The 14,964-nt window shown below is 34.0% G+C and overlaps 1 protein-coding gene across 6 annotated transcripts in view; it reads left to right on the top strand.

Annotated features, from left to right (window-relative positions):
- Positions 1-14,964, top strand: part of CEP350 (centrosomal protein 350) — a 110,961-nt gene that overhangs the window by 83,539 nt on the left and 12,458 nt on the right. For all 6 annotated transcript variants that reach the window (XM_011361217.2, XM_023531246.1, XM_023531247.1 and 3 more), the window contains exons 30-34: positions 2,475-2,619; positions 6,614-6,774; positions 9,364-9,500; positions 11,345-11,427; positions 12,481-14,453. In XM_011361217.2, coding sequence (XP_011359519.1) covers positions 2,475-2,619; positions 6,614-6,774; positions 9,364-9,500; positions 11,345-11,427; positions 12,481-14,453 — 2,499 coding nt within the window. The remainder of the gene's footprint in view (positions 1-2,474; positions 2,620-6,613; positions 6,775-9,363; positions 9,501-11,344; positions 11,428-12,480; positions 14,454-14,964) is intronic.

Below are 14,964 nucleotides of genomic sequence, written 5' to 3'. Positions count from 1 at the left end.
GTAGCACCTGAAAAATTTGGAGGGAAAACATTTTTTATTCAGTGAAGAGACTATTATTCTATGATATGTTCAAAATATTCCAGTGCTTTATGCACATACTTGAAAACAGAGTTTTTATATTATAAAAAGCTTCTAATTTTCACATTAGTGATTTCTTGGTTATTACGTGATAATAGGCTTTTTGTATAGATAATTTAGTTGTAACATAATTCCTACCTTCCAATAATTTACAACCAAACTGTGCCTGTTGACACAATCTTATTATTGTAATACTTCTTAAAAATTGATTAGATTTTACCTAACATCATTATTGATGAGTGTGTCTTTACGTGATTTTTATAATAAGAAATAATATTGAGTGCCAGTTAGTATGCTAAATACTTTATGTCTATTATCCTCACAATAATTGTACAGATACCGTTTTAAGCCCCGCTCTGAACCTTAGCGGGCTAGGGAACTTGCCCAAAGTCACAGGGATAGGAAGTGATGATAACTAGGAGTCAGATCAGGCATTTTCACTTCCACTTGCTGTCAGTGTAGAAATTATATCCTTTGTAATAATCTCTTGTGGTCAGTCTTCTTATGCTCTCTTTTCTTTCCTTCCCCTTTTCCTTTTGTCCTTCCATAAAAGTAATACATATTTAGTATTTATTAAAAAAAATTTTTTCACCGTCATTATAAACCACTTTTTAAAAAAAATATATTAAGTTTATTGAGATAATTGGTTAACACAATTATATAATTTTCAGGCGTACATTATAGTTTGACATCTGTATATTCTATTGCGTGTTTACCACCCAAGTCCAGTTTCCTTCAGCTACCATATATTTGATCCCCTTTACCCACTTCACCCTCGCCCTAAACTCTATATTTGACCCCCTTTATCCCGTCTTCTTCCCCTACCCCACTAGTAACTATTAGCCTGTAGTCCATGTCCATGAGTCTTTGTTCGTTTGTCCTGCTCATTTGTTGCTCTTAGGTTTATATCCCACATATAAGTGATATCATGTGATTTTTAACTTTTTCTGTCTGGCTTATTTCGCTTGGCATGATTATCTCAAGGTCCATCCATGTTGTCACAAATGGCAGTATTTCATCTCTTCTGGTTGAGTAGTATTCCATTGTATATATGTACCACAGCTTCTTGAGCCAATCATCTATCATAGGACACTTTGGTTGTTTCCATGTCCTGGCCACTGTGAATAATGCTGCTATGAACATCGGTGTGCAAATATCTTTTTGGATATGGGTTTTCATGTCTTTGGGGTAAATTCCCAGTAGAGGGATTGCTAGATCATATGGTAGATCAATTCTTAGTTTTTCGAGGAACCTCCATACTGTTTTCCATAGAGGCTGTACCAATTTGCAGTCCTACCAGCAGTGTATAAGGGTTCCTTTTTCTCTGCATCCTCTCCAACATTTGTTATTACTTGTCCTGTTGATTTTATTGAGATATAATTGACATATAACGCTATAAGTTTAAGATGTACAGCATAAAATGACTTGACACACATATATTTTGAAGTGATTACCACACTTAGTTAACATCCATCACCTCATATAGGCAAAAAGTTTTTTTTCCTTATGATTAGAATCCGCAGTCTTAGCAACTTCCAAATATGGCACACAGCAGGGTCGGCTATGTGGTACATTACAGCCCCAGCGTTTACCTTGTGACTGGAGGTTTGTGTCTATGACCACCTTCACCCAGTTCTCCTATTCCCCATCCCCCGCCTCTGGTAACCACAAATGCGATCTCTTTTTCTGTGAGTTTGGTTTCTTTCAGATTCCACATAAAAGTGAGGTCATATAGTATTTGTCTTTCTCTCTCTGTTTCACTTAGCATAATGCCCTCAAGGTCTATCCATTTGTCACAAATGATATACCACATTTTCTTTATTCATTCAATTCATCTGTTGATGGAAAACTACTGTATGATCCAGTATTCCCACTTCTGGGTATATATCTGAAGGAAACAAAATCACTATGTTGAAGAGATATCTTCATCCCCAGTTTAGTATTTTTAAAATTAAAAAGAATAAAGGAATAAATATCACTTATACATTAGCCACTCTTAGTTTATTATAAACATTCTTAAATCATGTTTTTATATATTTTTCCATACCTTTCAAAAATTGAGCTCTTATCCTTTGTATAATTTGTAAACTATTTTTTTTTAGGCAAGGCAACCTTAGGTTGACCTCACAGATTGCAAGGACCTTGTCAGCTCTCAATCTCTTATTTTTTATTTTTTATGCCTTCCTAAGTGGTCTCCCATCCAAGTACTAACCAGGCCTGACCCTGCTTAGCTTCCAAGATCAGATGGTATCGGGCTTGTATAAACTATTTTTTTATGTGAGAGTTATTTAAAATTCCTTGTATATATTATCTTTAATTGGTTAGTATCTCAAGTTTTAAATAGCATTCACAACTGTATCACAGAACAGTTCTCGTTTGGTTTTCTGTTTAAACAGTCACCTCCCAAAAGCTGCACATCTGTGTCAAAGCAGGAGTCTAGCAAAGGAAGTCATAGGACTGGAGGACAATGTCGTCTACTTGTCAAGTCCCATCAACACTGTTATAGTTGGTCAGATGAGTCATTATCTATGACACAGTCAGGTAAGACTAATAATAATGAGTTTTTTTCACTTTGTACTGTATTTGAATTTCTCTTTAATGAGCTTTGTCTAACCATATGCTAGCATGATGTTATCCTCTGTTACATTGTTAAGCCATTTTTCTTGCCAAGATTAAATCGCATAATTCTTAGCTTTTCATTGATAACTAATTATATCCCTAATTACACAAAATATGACAAACTGTTATATACTCTGGTGTTAATGGGCAGCCATTTATTCATCAGGCATTTGTAGAATTTTTTTCTTTGTCAGGCACTGCTTATGTGTTCCCATAGTGCTGTGTGCTTCAACTTGTTATACCAGATAGCACATAAATGGTAACCAGACTTTAGCCAGCAGGCCTTCCCTACTAGAACATAGAGACTTTTGGAAAGCAGAGTCTATGTTTTGCAGCAACAGGACCTAGTAGGTACTTTGCATTGCATATGGTTGGTATTTATTAAATATTTTTTTAATGAATTAATGATGACCATGAGGAGAAACGAGAGGTGGTAGAGCAGGATAGCATAAGTCTCAAAGGAAGAAAATAGAGAGTAGACTGCAAATAGCAATGGGGAGCATTGTCTATTTTCTCATAATTTCTAGCCTGCTCTAGATCTCTATAATATATAGATTATGAAAGAATGAACAGCCTCCACTCTGGAAGACTTCAAGGAGTTAGTTGATCTTGGGAAGCTTGTCTAGATAGACAATGCTCAGTTTAAGTAGGTTTCTGAGAAACATTAATGCCACAGTGAGTGTGTGTTGTTTGAGGTCATTTTTAGTTTTCTTTTGAGAGTAGGCATTTAAGTAAAGGAAAAGCAAAGAATTCTTTTTTTGAACTTTGATCTTATCTTTTACCCTCTTTATTTTCAGTGTTTCAAACAATAGTAAATCATTGGGTTTTCCTCAAACCCATATTTATAGATCGCCCTTATTTTTTTAATAACTGAATAATATCTTAAAGAGTAGAAATACCGTAATTTATTTAACTGTGTCTCTAGTGGTAGTCATTTAGATATTCTCAGAATTTTGAAAATTGCAAATAATGCTGTAGTAAACATCTTCATATAATATTCTTGTTGAATATTTCAGTAGGAATAAATACTTCAAAATGCAATGACTGACTGGATCAAGCCAGTTGAAGAATGTTATCTATCATATTTATCTCTTGCAAGTTATTAATATTGTTATATATTTGCTTTCATATACTCTGGTGAAAAGTTATTGCCAGTGGAGTAATATGTCAGTAGACATACACTTGATACTTGGAAACATGGATTCTTATCTTGGCTCTGTTTCTTACTGGGGACTTTCTTCAAGTTTCTCTCCCATATTGGATAATATTTTCCATCTGTAGCAGTGGAATAATATCTTAACCATCCTTGCATGAGTTACACCCAAGGATTAATTATATTGTTTATAAGATGCTATTTTATTAGTAAAGACAAATTTAAGAATCATTTTAGAAAAACAGCTCTGAGATTTCTGAATTATAAATGCCACTACCTATTCATGATGACATCATTACATGTAGTATATATGGAAGTGGTAAATTTCAATCTCATGGGAATATATAATACCTTTCTTACTTAAATGATAGTTTATTAACCAAATTAATATAGTCAGCATGTTTCAAACAATCAAAAATTTTTGGTTGTTATTCTGTCCATCAGGTTATTCTGTCTTGACAGGTTTCAGCAAACTGAAATATTATTTACCTGCTACCTCCCCTCTCCCCAGCTCTCAACCTGTAGGAGAGAATTCCATAAAGACAAAATATTCATCTAGAGAGTTACTTGGGTAAAAAAACAATTTCTAGAGATTCCCTTAGATGTTACTGATGGTAAATACTATTTAGTAATATTTGATTTGGGCAGATGTATAATGTATTCCCATTCACTCTCATAGACTTTTATTTAGTCTCTAATTACCCTTCATTTGTGTGCTTTTGATTTCTTTAGTATTTAAAAATATAAACATTTCCCAAGGTCTTTCATCTAAAAACTCCAAGTTTCTCATCAACTACTCTTAAATCTTCATAACCATAAATAACAAAAATATTTCTATTAGAAAAATCACTGCTGGCATATGCAATTTCTAAAATATATTAATTTTAAATATAATCTTTTTTGGCAAAGTTGAAATTAAATCTGTGGGAGTGTATTCTATAGAATTTTATCAAAGTAACTTCTCAAGTTTTGGATGCACATAAAGCTTTTCAAGCTAAAATAATGCAGTTTTAGAAGATGAAAGGTATGGGTTTATAGTTCATTTTAGAATTATAATTTTTAGCTCATTCTGTAATTCTCCCCCCAATTATTGTGCTGTGGAATAATATCTTAACCATCCCTGCATTAGTTACACCCAAGGATTAATGATAATATTTATATGATACTATTTTATCGGTAAGACATATTTAAGTAAGAATAGTTTTAGAAAAATAGCTCTGAGATTTCCAAACACTATAAAACTTACCACTAAGGGTTCAGAACCTTTTAACTCTGAAACCAATTGATTATTTTCTTCAAAAACTAAAAGAAAGCACGAGAGAGGTATTCGGGAGCTCTCTCCCCACCACCACCTTTTTTAGTTTGAAACTAAGAAAATGCATTACCCAAAATATTGCTACATAAAAATGTTTGTTTTATGTGAGTATTAATATTACCACCATTTATTGAGCTTTTATAGTCATCCAGGTACTGCACTATATGCATTATTATATAGCTTATTTAATACACCAATTCTAGAAATCAGTAATGGTCAAACACTGTACCAGTTACCAGCAGTAGATCCAAAGTTGAAAATGGCCTTTTATTATTACTTCATTTTATGAGTGTTGATCATAAGTACTGAGCTTTGTCCATGCTAAGGGGTCAGTAAGATGCCATTATTGGTATAAAATGGGCATAACGTCCCTTGTTACCTTATATCTGTGACATAGAAATGACAGGAACTTAGATTTCAATATTTCTTATCCAGATATTTGGATCACATGGAAGAAAAAAAGACTCTACTCTTTTTGCATTTAAGTTAATTTGTAACTCGTTCTTAGGCAATTTAATCTGGAGTATCTGAAAGACAGCCTGGTTATTTATGCTATAATGTGTATATCTGAGTTTTCAGATTTGTATACAATAATATTTCTCTTATAAGGCTATTAAATATCTTACTCAACTTTAGTGCTTGGAAATGACACCACTGTGTGATTCAAGGAGGAAGTATAAGGAATAGTAATTTTTATTTTACATAATTTCTATGTGCAGAGAAATAGTATCTTTAAATATCTATTTTCATTGCATGCTTGTGTGACACGATGAAACGCCTTTTTCATAATTTTGCTGTGACTGGATATCTGCTTTGTGTAGGTGCATATATGTATATGAACTGTTGGAAAGAAAATGAAACTTAACAAGCTTCATTTCAGTTATTTAAAATATTTTAAGAGCTTCCAAAGAAAGGTTACAGCAGAGTATATTTCTTTGTAATTTCTCTCTCCTTTTATGTGGTATTAAGACATCAGCTGATGACCCACAATCGGTTTAAAATGATAAAATTCCAGTTTAATTTTAATATGACTTAAAAATCTATTAAATTATTTCTTAACAACGAAGGAGAAGATGAACTAAATATGATTATCTTATTACTAGGAAATAATTCCTTACAGAATGTCCAGATTTCACTAACCTAAAAGTTTTCAACTTCTAGCTGTTTATCTAACCAAGGCAGGGTACCTTGAGATTTATTTCCAATTTCAAATAGTACTCTTAGAAAGTGAAAATAAATAGGAGGACCACCCCACCAAAAAAAAAAAAAAAAAATAGAATTTAGGGGAAAGGAATGATCACACATTTTTTTTCAGAAACTTAAATTTCTTAATTTTAAATGTTAGACTGACTTTATAAAAATGGAGTGTTACATCATTGCTTTTTATTAATAGTTATTGAGTTAACTTTATTCTTAAATTTAAATTAAAGATTTTGTATCTCCTTCAGAAACTACTTCGGACCAGAGTGATATCGAAGGTAGGATCAGAGCTCTGAAGGATGAGCTACGGAAAAGAAAATCTGTCGTGGACCAGCTGAAGAAGGAACAGAAAAAAAGGCAGAAGGAAAGACTCAAAGCCCAGGAAGCCAGTCTGATCAAACAGTTAGAGGTTAGATAGACGGGAAGTAGTTTAATGTCAAGGCTAATGTAGATGTGAAGCCTCAAATGTTTTTAATGTTGTTAATAAAGTAATGAATTAGGATTTTTCAGTATTAGTTTGGTATCACATTTTATCATAACTCTTAAAAAAAAATCTGAGGCTATCTAAACAAACCCTTGGTAAATATTATAATAAGTATTGAAGTAAACATGAAAATGAATTAAAGTATTAAAATAAAGCTTTTTTTCTAAATAAGAAAAATTAAGCCTATGAAAGAAAAATTGATAGCCATACCTCGTAAGCAAAGAACCATTAGATAAACAATTCTAGCTACTGAAATTATTATTGCTTCTTATAAAGAATTTTTTTATTTTTAGCAGAATGATGTTTCATGCCACACAACTTATTAGTGTGACTCATTGTACTATTTGGATGGCCCCTAAATGAGTACTCTAAACTTAACTTTTCTCCCAAGACCTAGCAGCCTTCCTTTATTCTACCAGGCCGGAAACCTGGTTTTGGTAGATTCCTCATTCTGTTTTCTCCTTCCATTCCGTCACCAGATACCATTGATTCTCTTTTATAAAACTTGCTTGTCCCTTTCCATTCCTACTGCCATCAAGCTGTGTGGTACCCTTATGACCTCTTGCCACTGCTGTCTGCATAGCCTCTTAAAAGTCCCTGCCTCTGGTTGCTTCCCTATTGCTTGCATAGGTTCTGCCAGCTTAGTGTTCGTTATAGAATTGGTTGGAACTTCCTACTCATCACAAGAATCCCTTCTCATGGCACCACCAGAGAAGATCATTCAGCTTCGACCGAACACTTCCAGTAATAGGAAATGTAAAATTTTCAACGCATTTGGTTTCATTGTTAGGCTCTAGGTGCTCGAAGTAGTAGAAAGCTCTTTGTTTCATTTAGCCAAAATTTCTATCCAGACGTGTTCTTCCTACACTTATTAATTTAATCCTCAAATATTCAAGTGTCTATTTATGTGCCAAGAACTCAGCTTTATACATATTTTTCATTTTATTCTCAAAGCAACAAGATATGGATATTATTACCTGTTTTACAGATGAGGAAACAGTTTCAATGAGATTGATGATATCCAGAGACACATAGCTCAAATGTGGTAAAGCTAGGGTTTTAATCTAGCTCTAATTCCAAATTCTGTGCCCTTACCATTATACTACATTATCGTCCACGTAGAAGATAGGTCTGCTAACAGATCTGGAGAAAATAGACATTTACACAGTCACGCATATAGAGATGGGAACCGAGAGTGTAACTTACAAAGATGTTTAGAATTTAAAAGTGGTTAAGATACAGTGGCCATACCAGGAAGTTCATGTTGGAAAGTAGTGGGAAACAAAATTTAAAAGTAAAGATCATGTTCAGGACCTTAGAAATCAGACCGATGTTGGACTTCATTCTCTAGGTCAGTAGTCTTCAGCCTAACTACACATTAGAATTAACTGAGGAGTTTTTACAAATATATCTAGGCTCACTCCCAGAGATTTTGATTTAATTGATCTGGGGTGGGGTCCAGAATTTAAAAGCACTACTGTAGATAATGAGCCATTGAAAGCTAAATGAAATACTGTTAGATTGAATAGCATTGCTCAAAAATGTTTGTTAATGGATATGTCAGCCAGAAAGATCTCTAGAGTAGTGCCATAATGATTCATTTTAGTCAACATTTTATTAAATGATTTAAATAAAAAAGTTCTGTAGATTTTTAAAATATAATATAGGATGGAGAAATATATAATCATAGCAGTTCATATAAAAAACTTTTGGATTCTGTTTGATCATAGATACAGTAAATGAACTACACTTGTAGCTTTCAGATGTGAGAAGTCATATCCCTCATATATATCTAGGTAGCTAGACCATCTAGTTGTAGTATGTTTAATACTAGAAGTTACTTTATGAAAACATTGAGAAGTTAGAGGAAGGTAATATGGATGGTAAGAGTTGTAAAAATAGGGAATTTAGCTCAGAAAACTAAGGAGAGATTTACTAGATGGAGGGCTTCCCTTAGATTCCATATAAATTAGAATTATAAGTTAGTGCAGTTTTGTTTACGGCATGGCTAATAACTAGGAAACATTTTCTGCAATTCTGAACTATCATACTCCCAAGCACACTCTTCCTTCTCTTCGAGATTTGTATTCCTAAGTGCTTACCCCTTAAGAAGCTTACTGCCATTGAATCTCAGCATAATGGCTAAGTTCTTGAAAATATCATGAAAGTACTAGGCTATCCTTTAAAGAATAATTGTAACGTCAGCTAAAGAAGTTTTTAACGTGGCAGGGCCTGAATTATTGCTTCATAAGTATTAAAATTCTTCAGATTGAGACTTTACAATTGCCTAATATTAGGCTTACAGTTTTATATCTTACATATACACAGACTCTTTCAAGAAGAATATAGAAGTAACTTCATAGAGCTCTGGGGAATGATACTGATGCTGCGAGAAAAGAGTTTTACATTACGTCTTCTTTACTGTTTGATATTTTATCATAAAATACACTGTTTTATAATTTAAAAGTTTTTTAAAATTCTGTATATTGACTCCTCTGATTTTTCTAAACTTAGTCATATGATGAATTCATTAAGAAAACTGAAGCCGAGCTTAGCCAAGATTTGGAAACCTCACCAACAGCCAAGCCTCAGATTAAAACGCTCTCCTCAGCCTCTGAAAAACCCAAGATCAAGCCCCTTCCACTACACAGGTAGACATTTGATAACTTACCTGTATTCTGCCTTGTTTGAATAAGAATAAGGAAAGATTTTTAGTAGAAGCTATCTTCAGTAACTGAAATTATAGAAATAAAAGTATTCGTTTACATTTTTAGTTTCACTAAAGTAAAATTGTTATCTATGATATAATTACAAATAAGTTTATAATAAAGTACAGATTTTAAAATATATTCTGAATCCTGAAATCTGGTGGATGCACTGAAAATAGTATTCTTCTGTATTGCTAATTGTAGCATCGTAAATTTGTATAGACCTTTTGAAAAACAATTTGGCAATGTTTCAAAAGTCAAGAAGAATCTAACTTTTGACTCAGTAATTCCACTTCCAGAAATTTAGCTTGGGAAAATATGAGCTACCAGAAATCTCTATGTGCAAGACTATGTTTATCACAAATCCTTTGTATTAATAAAATTAATAAAACATTAGAAGCAGTCTTTATGTCCAGAAATGGGTGATAGCCCAGTAAATTATGGTCCTTCCAGGGACAGAATATTATGCAGCCACTAAGATACTAAGTAACAACATAAGAATATATAATATGTATATAAAAAACTCAGGTTGTAATATTTAAACTAAATTTTGAATAATGAGTAGGAGTTAGGCAAGTCAGTGGGACTGAGAAATAAGGGGCATTTCAGAGGGTACTCATTAAGGGCATTCATTCATGAATTACCAAAAGCAACAAAGCGTAGCATATGGAAGCTGAACATGATGGAATGTTACTGGAATTAGGGGAAGAAACTAGAAAAATAAATAAAAACCAAATTGTGCAAACCTTGTAGGAAAGATAGAAAGGAGTAAACTTAGAAGCAGGGAGAAAGTATTCTAAGCCAGACCTCAAATAATCAGCAATAATAAGAATAGAGAATAGGAGAAGATCTTAGGAATACTTAAGTAGACTTGACTAAAGTGCTAGATAGGGAAGCAGGGGAAATCCATGATGATTCCCAGGTTTCTTTGAAGTAGTTGGTTGAGTCAAGGTTCCACTAACCTAAAAGCTATAATCCTCAGGTATCCTTTTGTGGGAAGCTCATGATTTGGGTTTTAAAATGTTAATTTTGAGGTGCCTATAGTTTATCTAAGTGGAATTATCCAAGAAAGATATCAGGGTTAGATATATGGGGATGATCGGCACATAGATGGTGATAGAAGCCATAAATATAGCACCATCACCCAAAGAAGGTATGCATTTAAAGAGAATAAAAGGGAGCTAAATACTAAATATGAGGTAAAATAGCAGCATTTAAGGGTATGATACAAGATAGGAATAGAAGTGAAGTGAAGCGAAGGCAAGAAAATGAAGATAGTGAATGTTGCTCTTCCTGTTAAAGAGTAAGAGGGGACAGTAGCATGAGGTGAAGGAATGAAGAATTGAGGGGAAAACTTATTTTTTGAGTCATGAGGCATGAGGCATACCTTATAAGCTGAGGGGGGGCAGCGGAAATCTCTAAATTGAAGAATTAAAGATTATAGGAAAGAAAATGGATAATTGAGAAGTACTATCAAAGACTCTGTGGAAATGTATGGATTTGGGGTAGAAGTTGGTTCAAACAATTAACTTTGAAAAGTGTGAGAGACACTTTTTTTTTTTGTTGGCCGACGGAAAGGCAGTTGAGATGGCTGTGAACACAGATAAATTTGTAGGTAGAAAGGTTTGAAGGCAAGAAAGTTTGTCCTTGGTCAAAGTGGCAAAGGTCGGTACCACCTGTGGAGAAGAGGAAGAAGTGGTTGGTTGTCTAAGAATCGACTGCTTTTTGTTATTAGTTATTATAGCGTCCGCAATATATTTATTTCTGTTCATTAATTTCTACTTCAGATCTGAAACAGTGAAGAATTGGAAATCACTAACAGACTCAGAACGTTCCAGAGGATCCCTGGAGGCTATTGCTGAACATGTTGGTATGTTGAACTAGAAAAAGTAATGAGACCGTATCTACATAGACTGAGGATGTATGCAAATGCCTACATAATTTTACCTCCACAGCTCTTTGATTAACAAATGAATTTCTTAAAGATAATTGATTATTTAATATTTTAAGTTACTTTTATACTTCAAAAGTGAGTTATTGGTTATGTTTAAGTTATGTCAGTCTTTATTATTCCAAATTTATGATAAAAACTTAGGATTAAAGACATTAATCTAAAAAGGCTTTGATTATATCATCAGCATCTCTAAATTCTCCCTTAATCAGATTTTTTCTCTGAGTCTATATATTTTCAGCCCATACCATTTCTCAGGGTAAGTGGTTATATACATTTTTTTTTTCGATGTAATCCAAAGAGATAAAAATTACTGAAAATAATGTATAATTCAATGAGGAAATAAAACGGAGTCATGAAAAAGCCTACCTAGTAACAAAGACAAAATAGTAATTTGAATTCAAAATGCTTAATTCTTGATTTGTTAGCTCATCAAATCGTACTCATTTTCTTCTTACTGCAATTTTAACTCTTTAAAGTGCTATATTTACAGAAATAGTTGATCTTTTTTCTTTTTATTTTTTACATTCAAGAGCTTAAAGTCCCCAGGAAAATTCATTCTTTCAGAAATATATATGCTTTTAAAAGTATGTTTGTCCCTCCCAAATTGCTTTCTTATTGGAAGAATGTATGTAATATTTGTCATACAATTGTGTTTTTGCATGATTTGAGGATGATTGTGCAAATCATTGCCTCCATAAACTTAGAGCCATTTTTTTCTTCACTTTCTAAGTTAGGACAACACTTAAGAAATTATTCCAACTTTAAATTTTCAGTCATTTTAAATGTTTGTTTATTGTTGGCACAGTATATTCTCTTAAAGAAAAAACCTACTTCATATAGTAACCAAAACAGATCATGTTTATTGACCAGAGTTTTTCCTCGCTAAGATTTGGCTTTTCTTTAAACTTTGGTTCCAGAAATTGAAAGATTGCAATTAAATAATTTTGATGTGATTTTTTTTCCTTTAAGATGCAGGTTCTGAGAGATCAGTATCAGAAATGTCTTTATCTGCATATGCAAAGAGAGTGATTGAATTGGACAGTCGAACAGAAGAACATTTTCAGACTTCGTCCCCAATTCTCAGATCATCAAGGAAAACCAGAGCTGAATCTGGAGATTCTCTAGAAAATGTACCTTCTCTTCTCAAAGAATTAAATACCTCTAATAGAATTCCGGATAAGTCAGATGCCCAGGTTGAAGAAGAAGCTACTCAAAAATCAGAAATACAAGAAATAAATTATGCAAAATTGGAGGAGAGTGGAATTGAAGATGCCTATTTTAAACAATCTAGGCAGTCTGATGTCTTACTGAAAGTGGACCTGGAACAGGGAGATTCGTCTGAAATCCTTTCAAGGAAAGATCTTCCTTTAGATTCTATAAATGTTCACAAAGATTTAGTTAGATTAACCATTGAAAATCTTCATAAAAAAGAGTTGAAAGAGAGACAATCAGATCAAGATATGGACCACAGTCAAAACATCCAATCAGAAAAAGATACTCGTGAACAAAAGAACATAAAGGAAAGGGACTCATCTTTGTCAGAACATCTTTTTGCTCCTAAGGAGGTATCATACTCTGAAGATTTTGAAGTGTCTTCTTTCAAGAAGGACATCTCAGCTGAATTGTACAACGATGACTTAGAGGTATTATCTTTGTTGTCACTCAGGAAAGATTCTCAGTCTTGCAGGGATAAGTCACAGCCAACAAGGAGCTCTAGGAGTAGAGCCACTAGCTTTGGTAGCGATGATGAAATCAGTGAGTGCCTCAGTGAGAAAAGCACTTCTATTCATAGCAGCATCCACTCCGAAAGGCTATTAGAACTCAAGTCCCCCACTGAGCTTATGAAGAGTAAGGAACGCAGTGATGTAGAGCATGAACGGGGAGTTCCCGAATCCTCTTCCTTGGCTTCTGTTTCTGTTGCAGATGAGCTACTTGATTTCCACATTGGTGATAGGGTATTGATTGGCAATGTTCAGCCAGGAACTCTTCGATTTAAAGGTGTGACTAGTTTTGCTAGAGGATTTTGGGCTGGAGTAGAGTTGGATAAACCTGAAGGAAATAACAATGGAACATATGATGGCATTGTATACTTTGTGTGCAAGGAGAAGCATGGTATTTTTGCTCCTCCTCAAAAGATTTCTCACATTCCAGAAAACTTCGATGACTATGTAGACATAAATGAAGATGAAGATTCTTACTCAGATCAACAGTATCGATACTATAATCAGGAACAAAAAGATACAATGGGTCCCACGTTTGCTAGAGAAAAGGATGCAGCTGAGTATTTTTATGAGAAATCTGTACCTAGTATGCACGATGTAGAAGCCTCAGCTGATAGAAGCCTTAAATTAGAAACAGAAAATATACGGGACATTTCTGGGGACCTCGAAGCTCATGTTCACCAGCAGTCTTCAGTGGATTCACTTTCTTCAAAGGAAAACAAAGACCTTGTTTCTGGTGCCACAGAGAAGGTTTCCATTGCTGCAGAAGACGATACTTTAGATAATACCTTTTCTGAAGAATTAAAGCAGCAGCAACAGTTTACAGAAAAAGAAGAGAACCTATATCCCAAGGTTTCAGAAAAGCTTTCTACCCCACTTCTGGACCTTTTAACAAGAGAAAAGAACCAGTTGGAAGCCCAGCTGAGGTCATCACTAAGTGAGGAAGAAAAGTCAAAGCAACAACTAGAAACAGTCAGCTTACTAACAGACAGTTTACTAAAAGTCTTTGTAACGGACACAGTCAGTCAACTACAACAAATCAAAAAAGCTAGGAATGAGAAAATTCAGCTTAGCAATCAAGAGCTTCTCGACGACGAACAAAAGAAAGTGCCGCTCCAAGGCCCATCCCAGAATCTTGAGGAGCAGTCACCAGGTGTTCCAGCTTGCTTCTTAGAAGATGAAAAAGAAGAGATTTCCTCACCCGATCTGTGTCCTAGACCTGTAAGTGTTTTGTCTAGAAAAAAATGTCAATTAACCTTACCTTTGTAGTGTATTTTAATTCAGGGTTTTTTTTTTTTTATGACATGTAGTTTTTAGAAAAAGATCACTGCACTAGTTTTTAAAGGCCTGGTAACTATTTTTCTGTCTGAAGTATAATTGTCCTCTATTATGTCATGAGTGGTCACTATAGGGTTGTGACAAACACTGACAGGTTTATGCTGGACTGACAACCCTTGAATACTGTTCACAGATTAGACTCCCTTCAGATTCATTGAACACATTTATCCTATGGAGCTTTCCAGTAGTTCTGAACCCAGTTCTTTTTGCCTGTGAAATTATTTGTCCCCATATCTACTCAGTCGTAGTTGCTCTGCAGAGATTACCAGTTGAGATGTTGATTCTGGTGAAACTGAATTATATCCGCTATGACATATACTCAGACCACCAGCTTGTTTAGGTTGCCCGTAGATAATTAAACAAAAGTAATGATTTTGAGTAACTTGAGCCAAAT

This window comes from Pteropus vampyrus, unplaced genomic scaffold, assembly GCF_000151845.1.
Source record: "Pteropus vampyrus isolate Shadow unplaced genomic scaffold, Pvam_2.0 Scaffold65, whole genome shotgun sequence".
NCBI lineage: Eukaryota > Metazoa > Chordata > Mammalia > Chiroptera > Pteropodidae > Pteropus > Pteropus vampyrus.
This window is presented reverse-complemented; position numbering and strand designations above follow the sequence as displayed.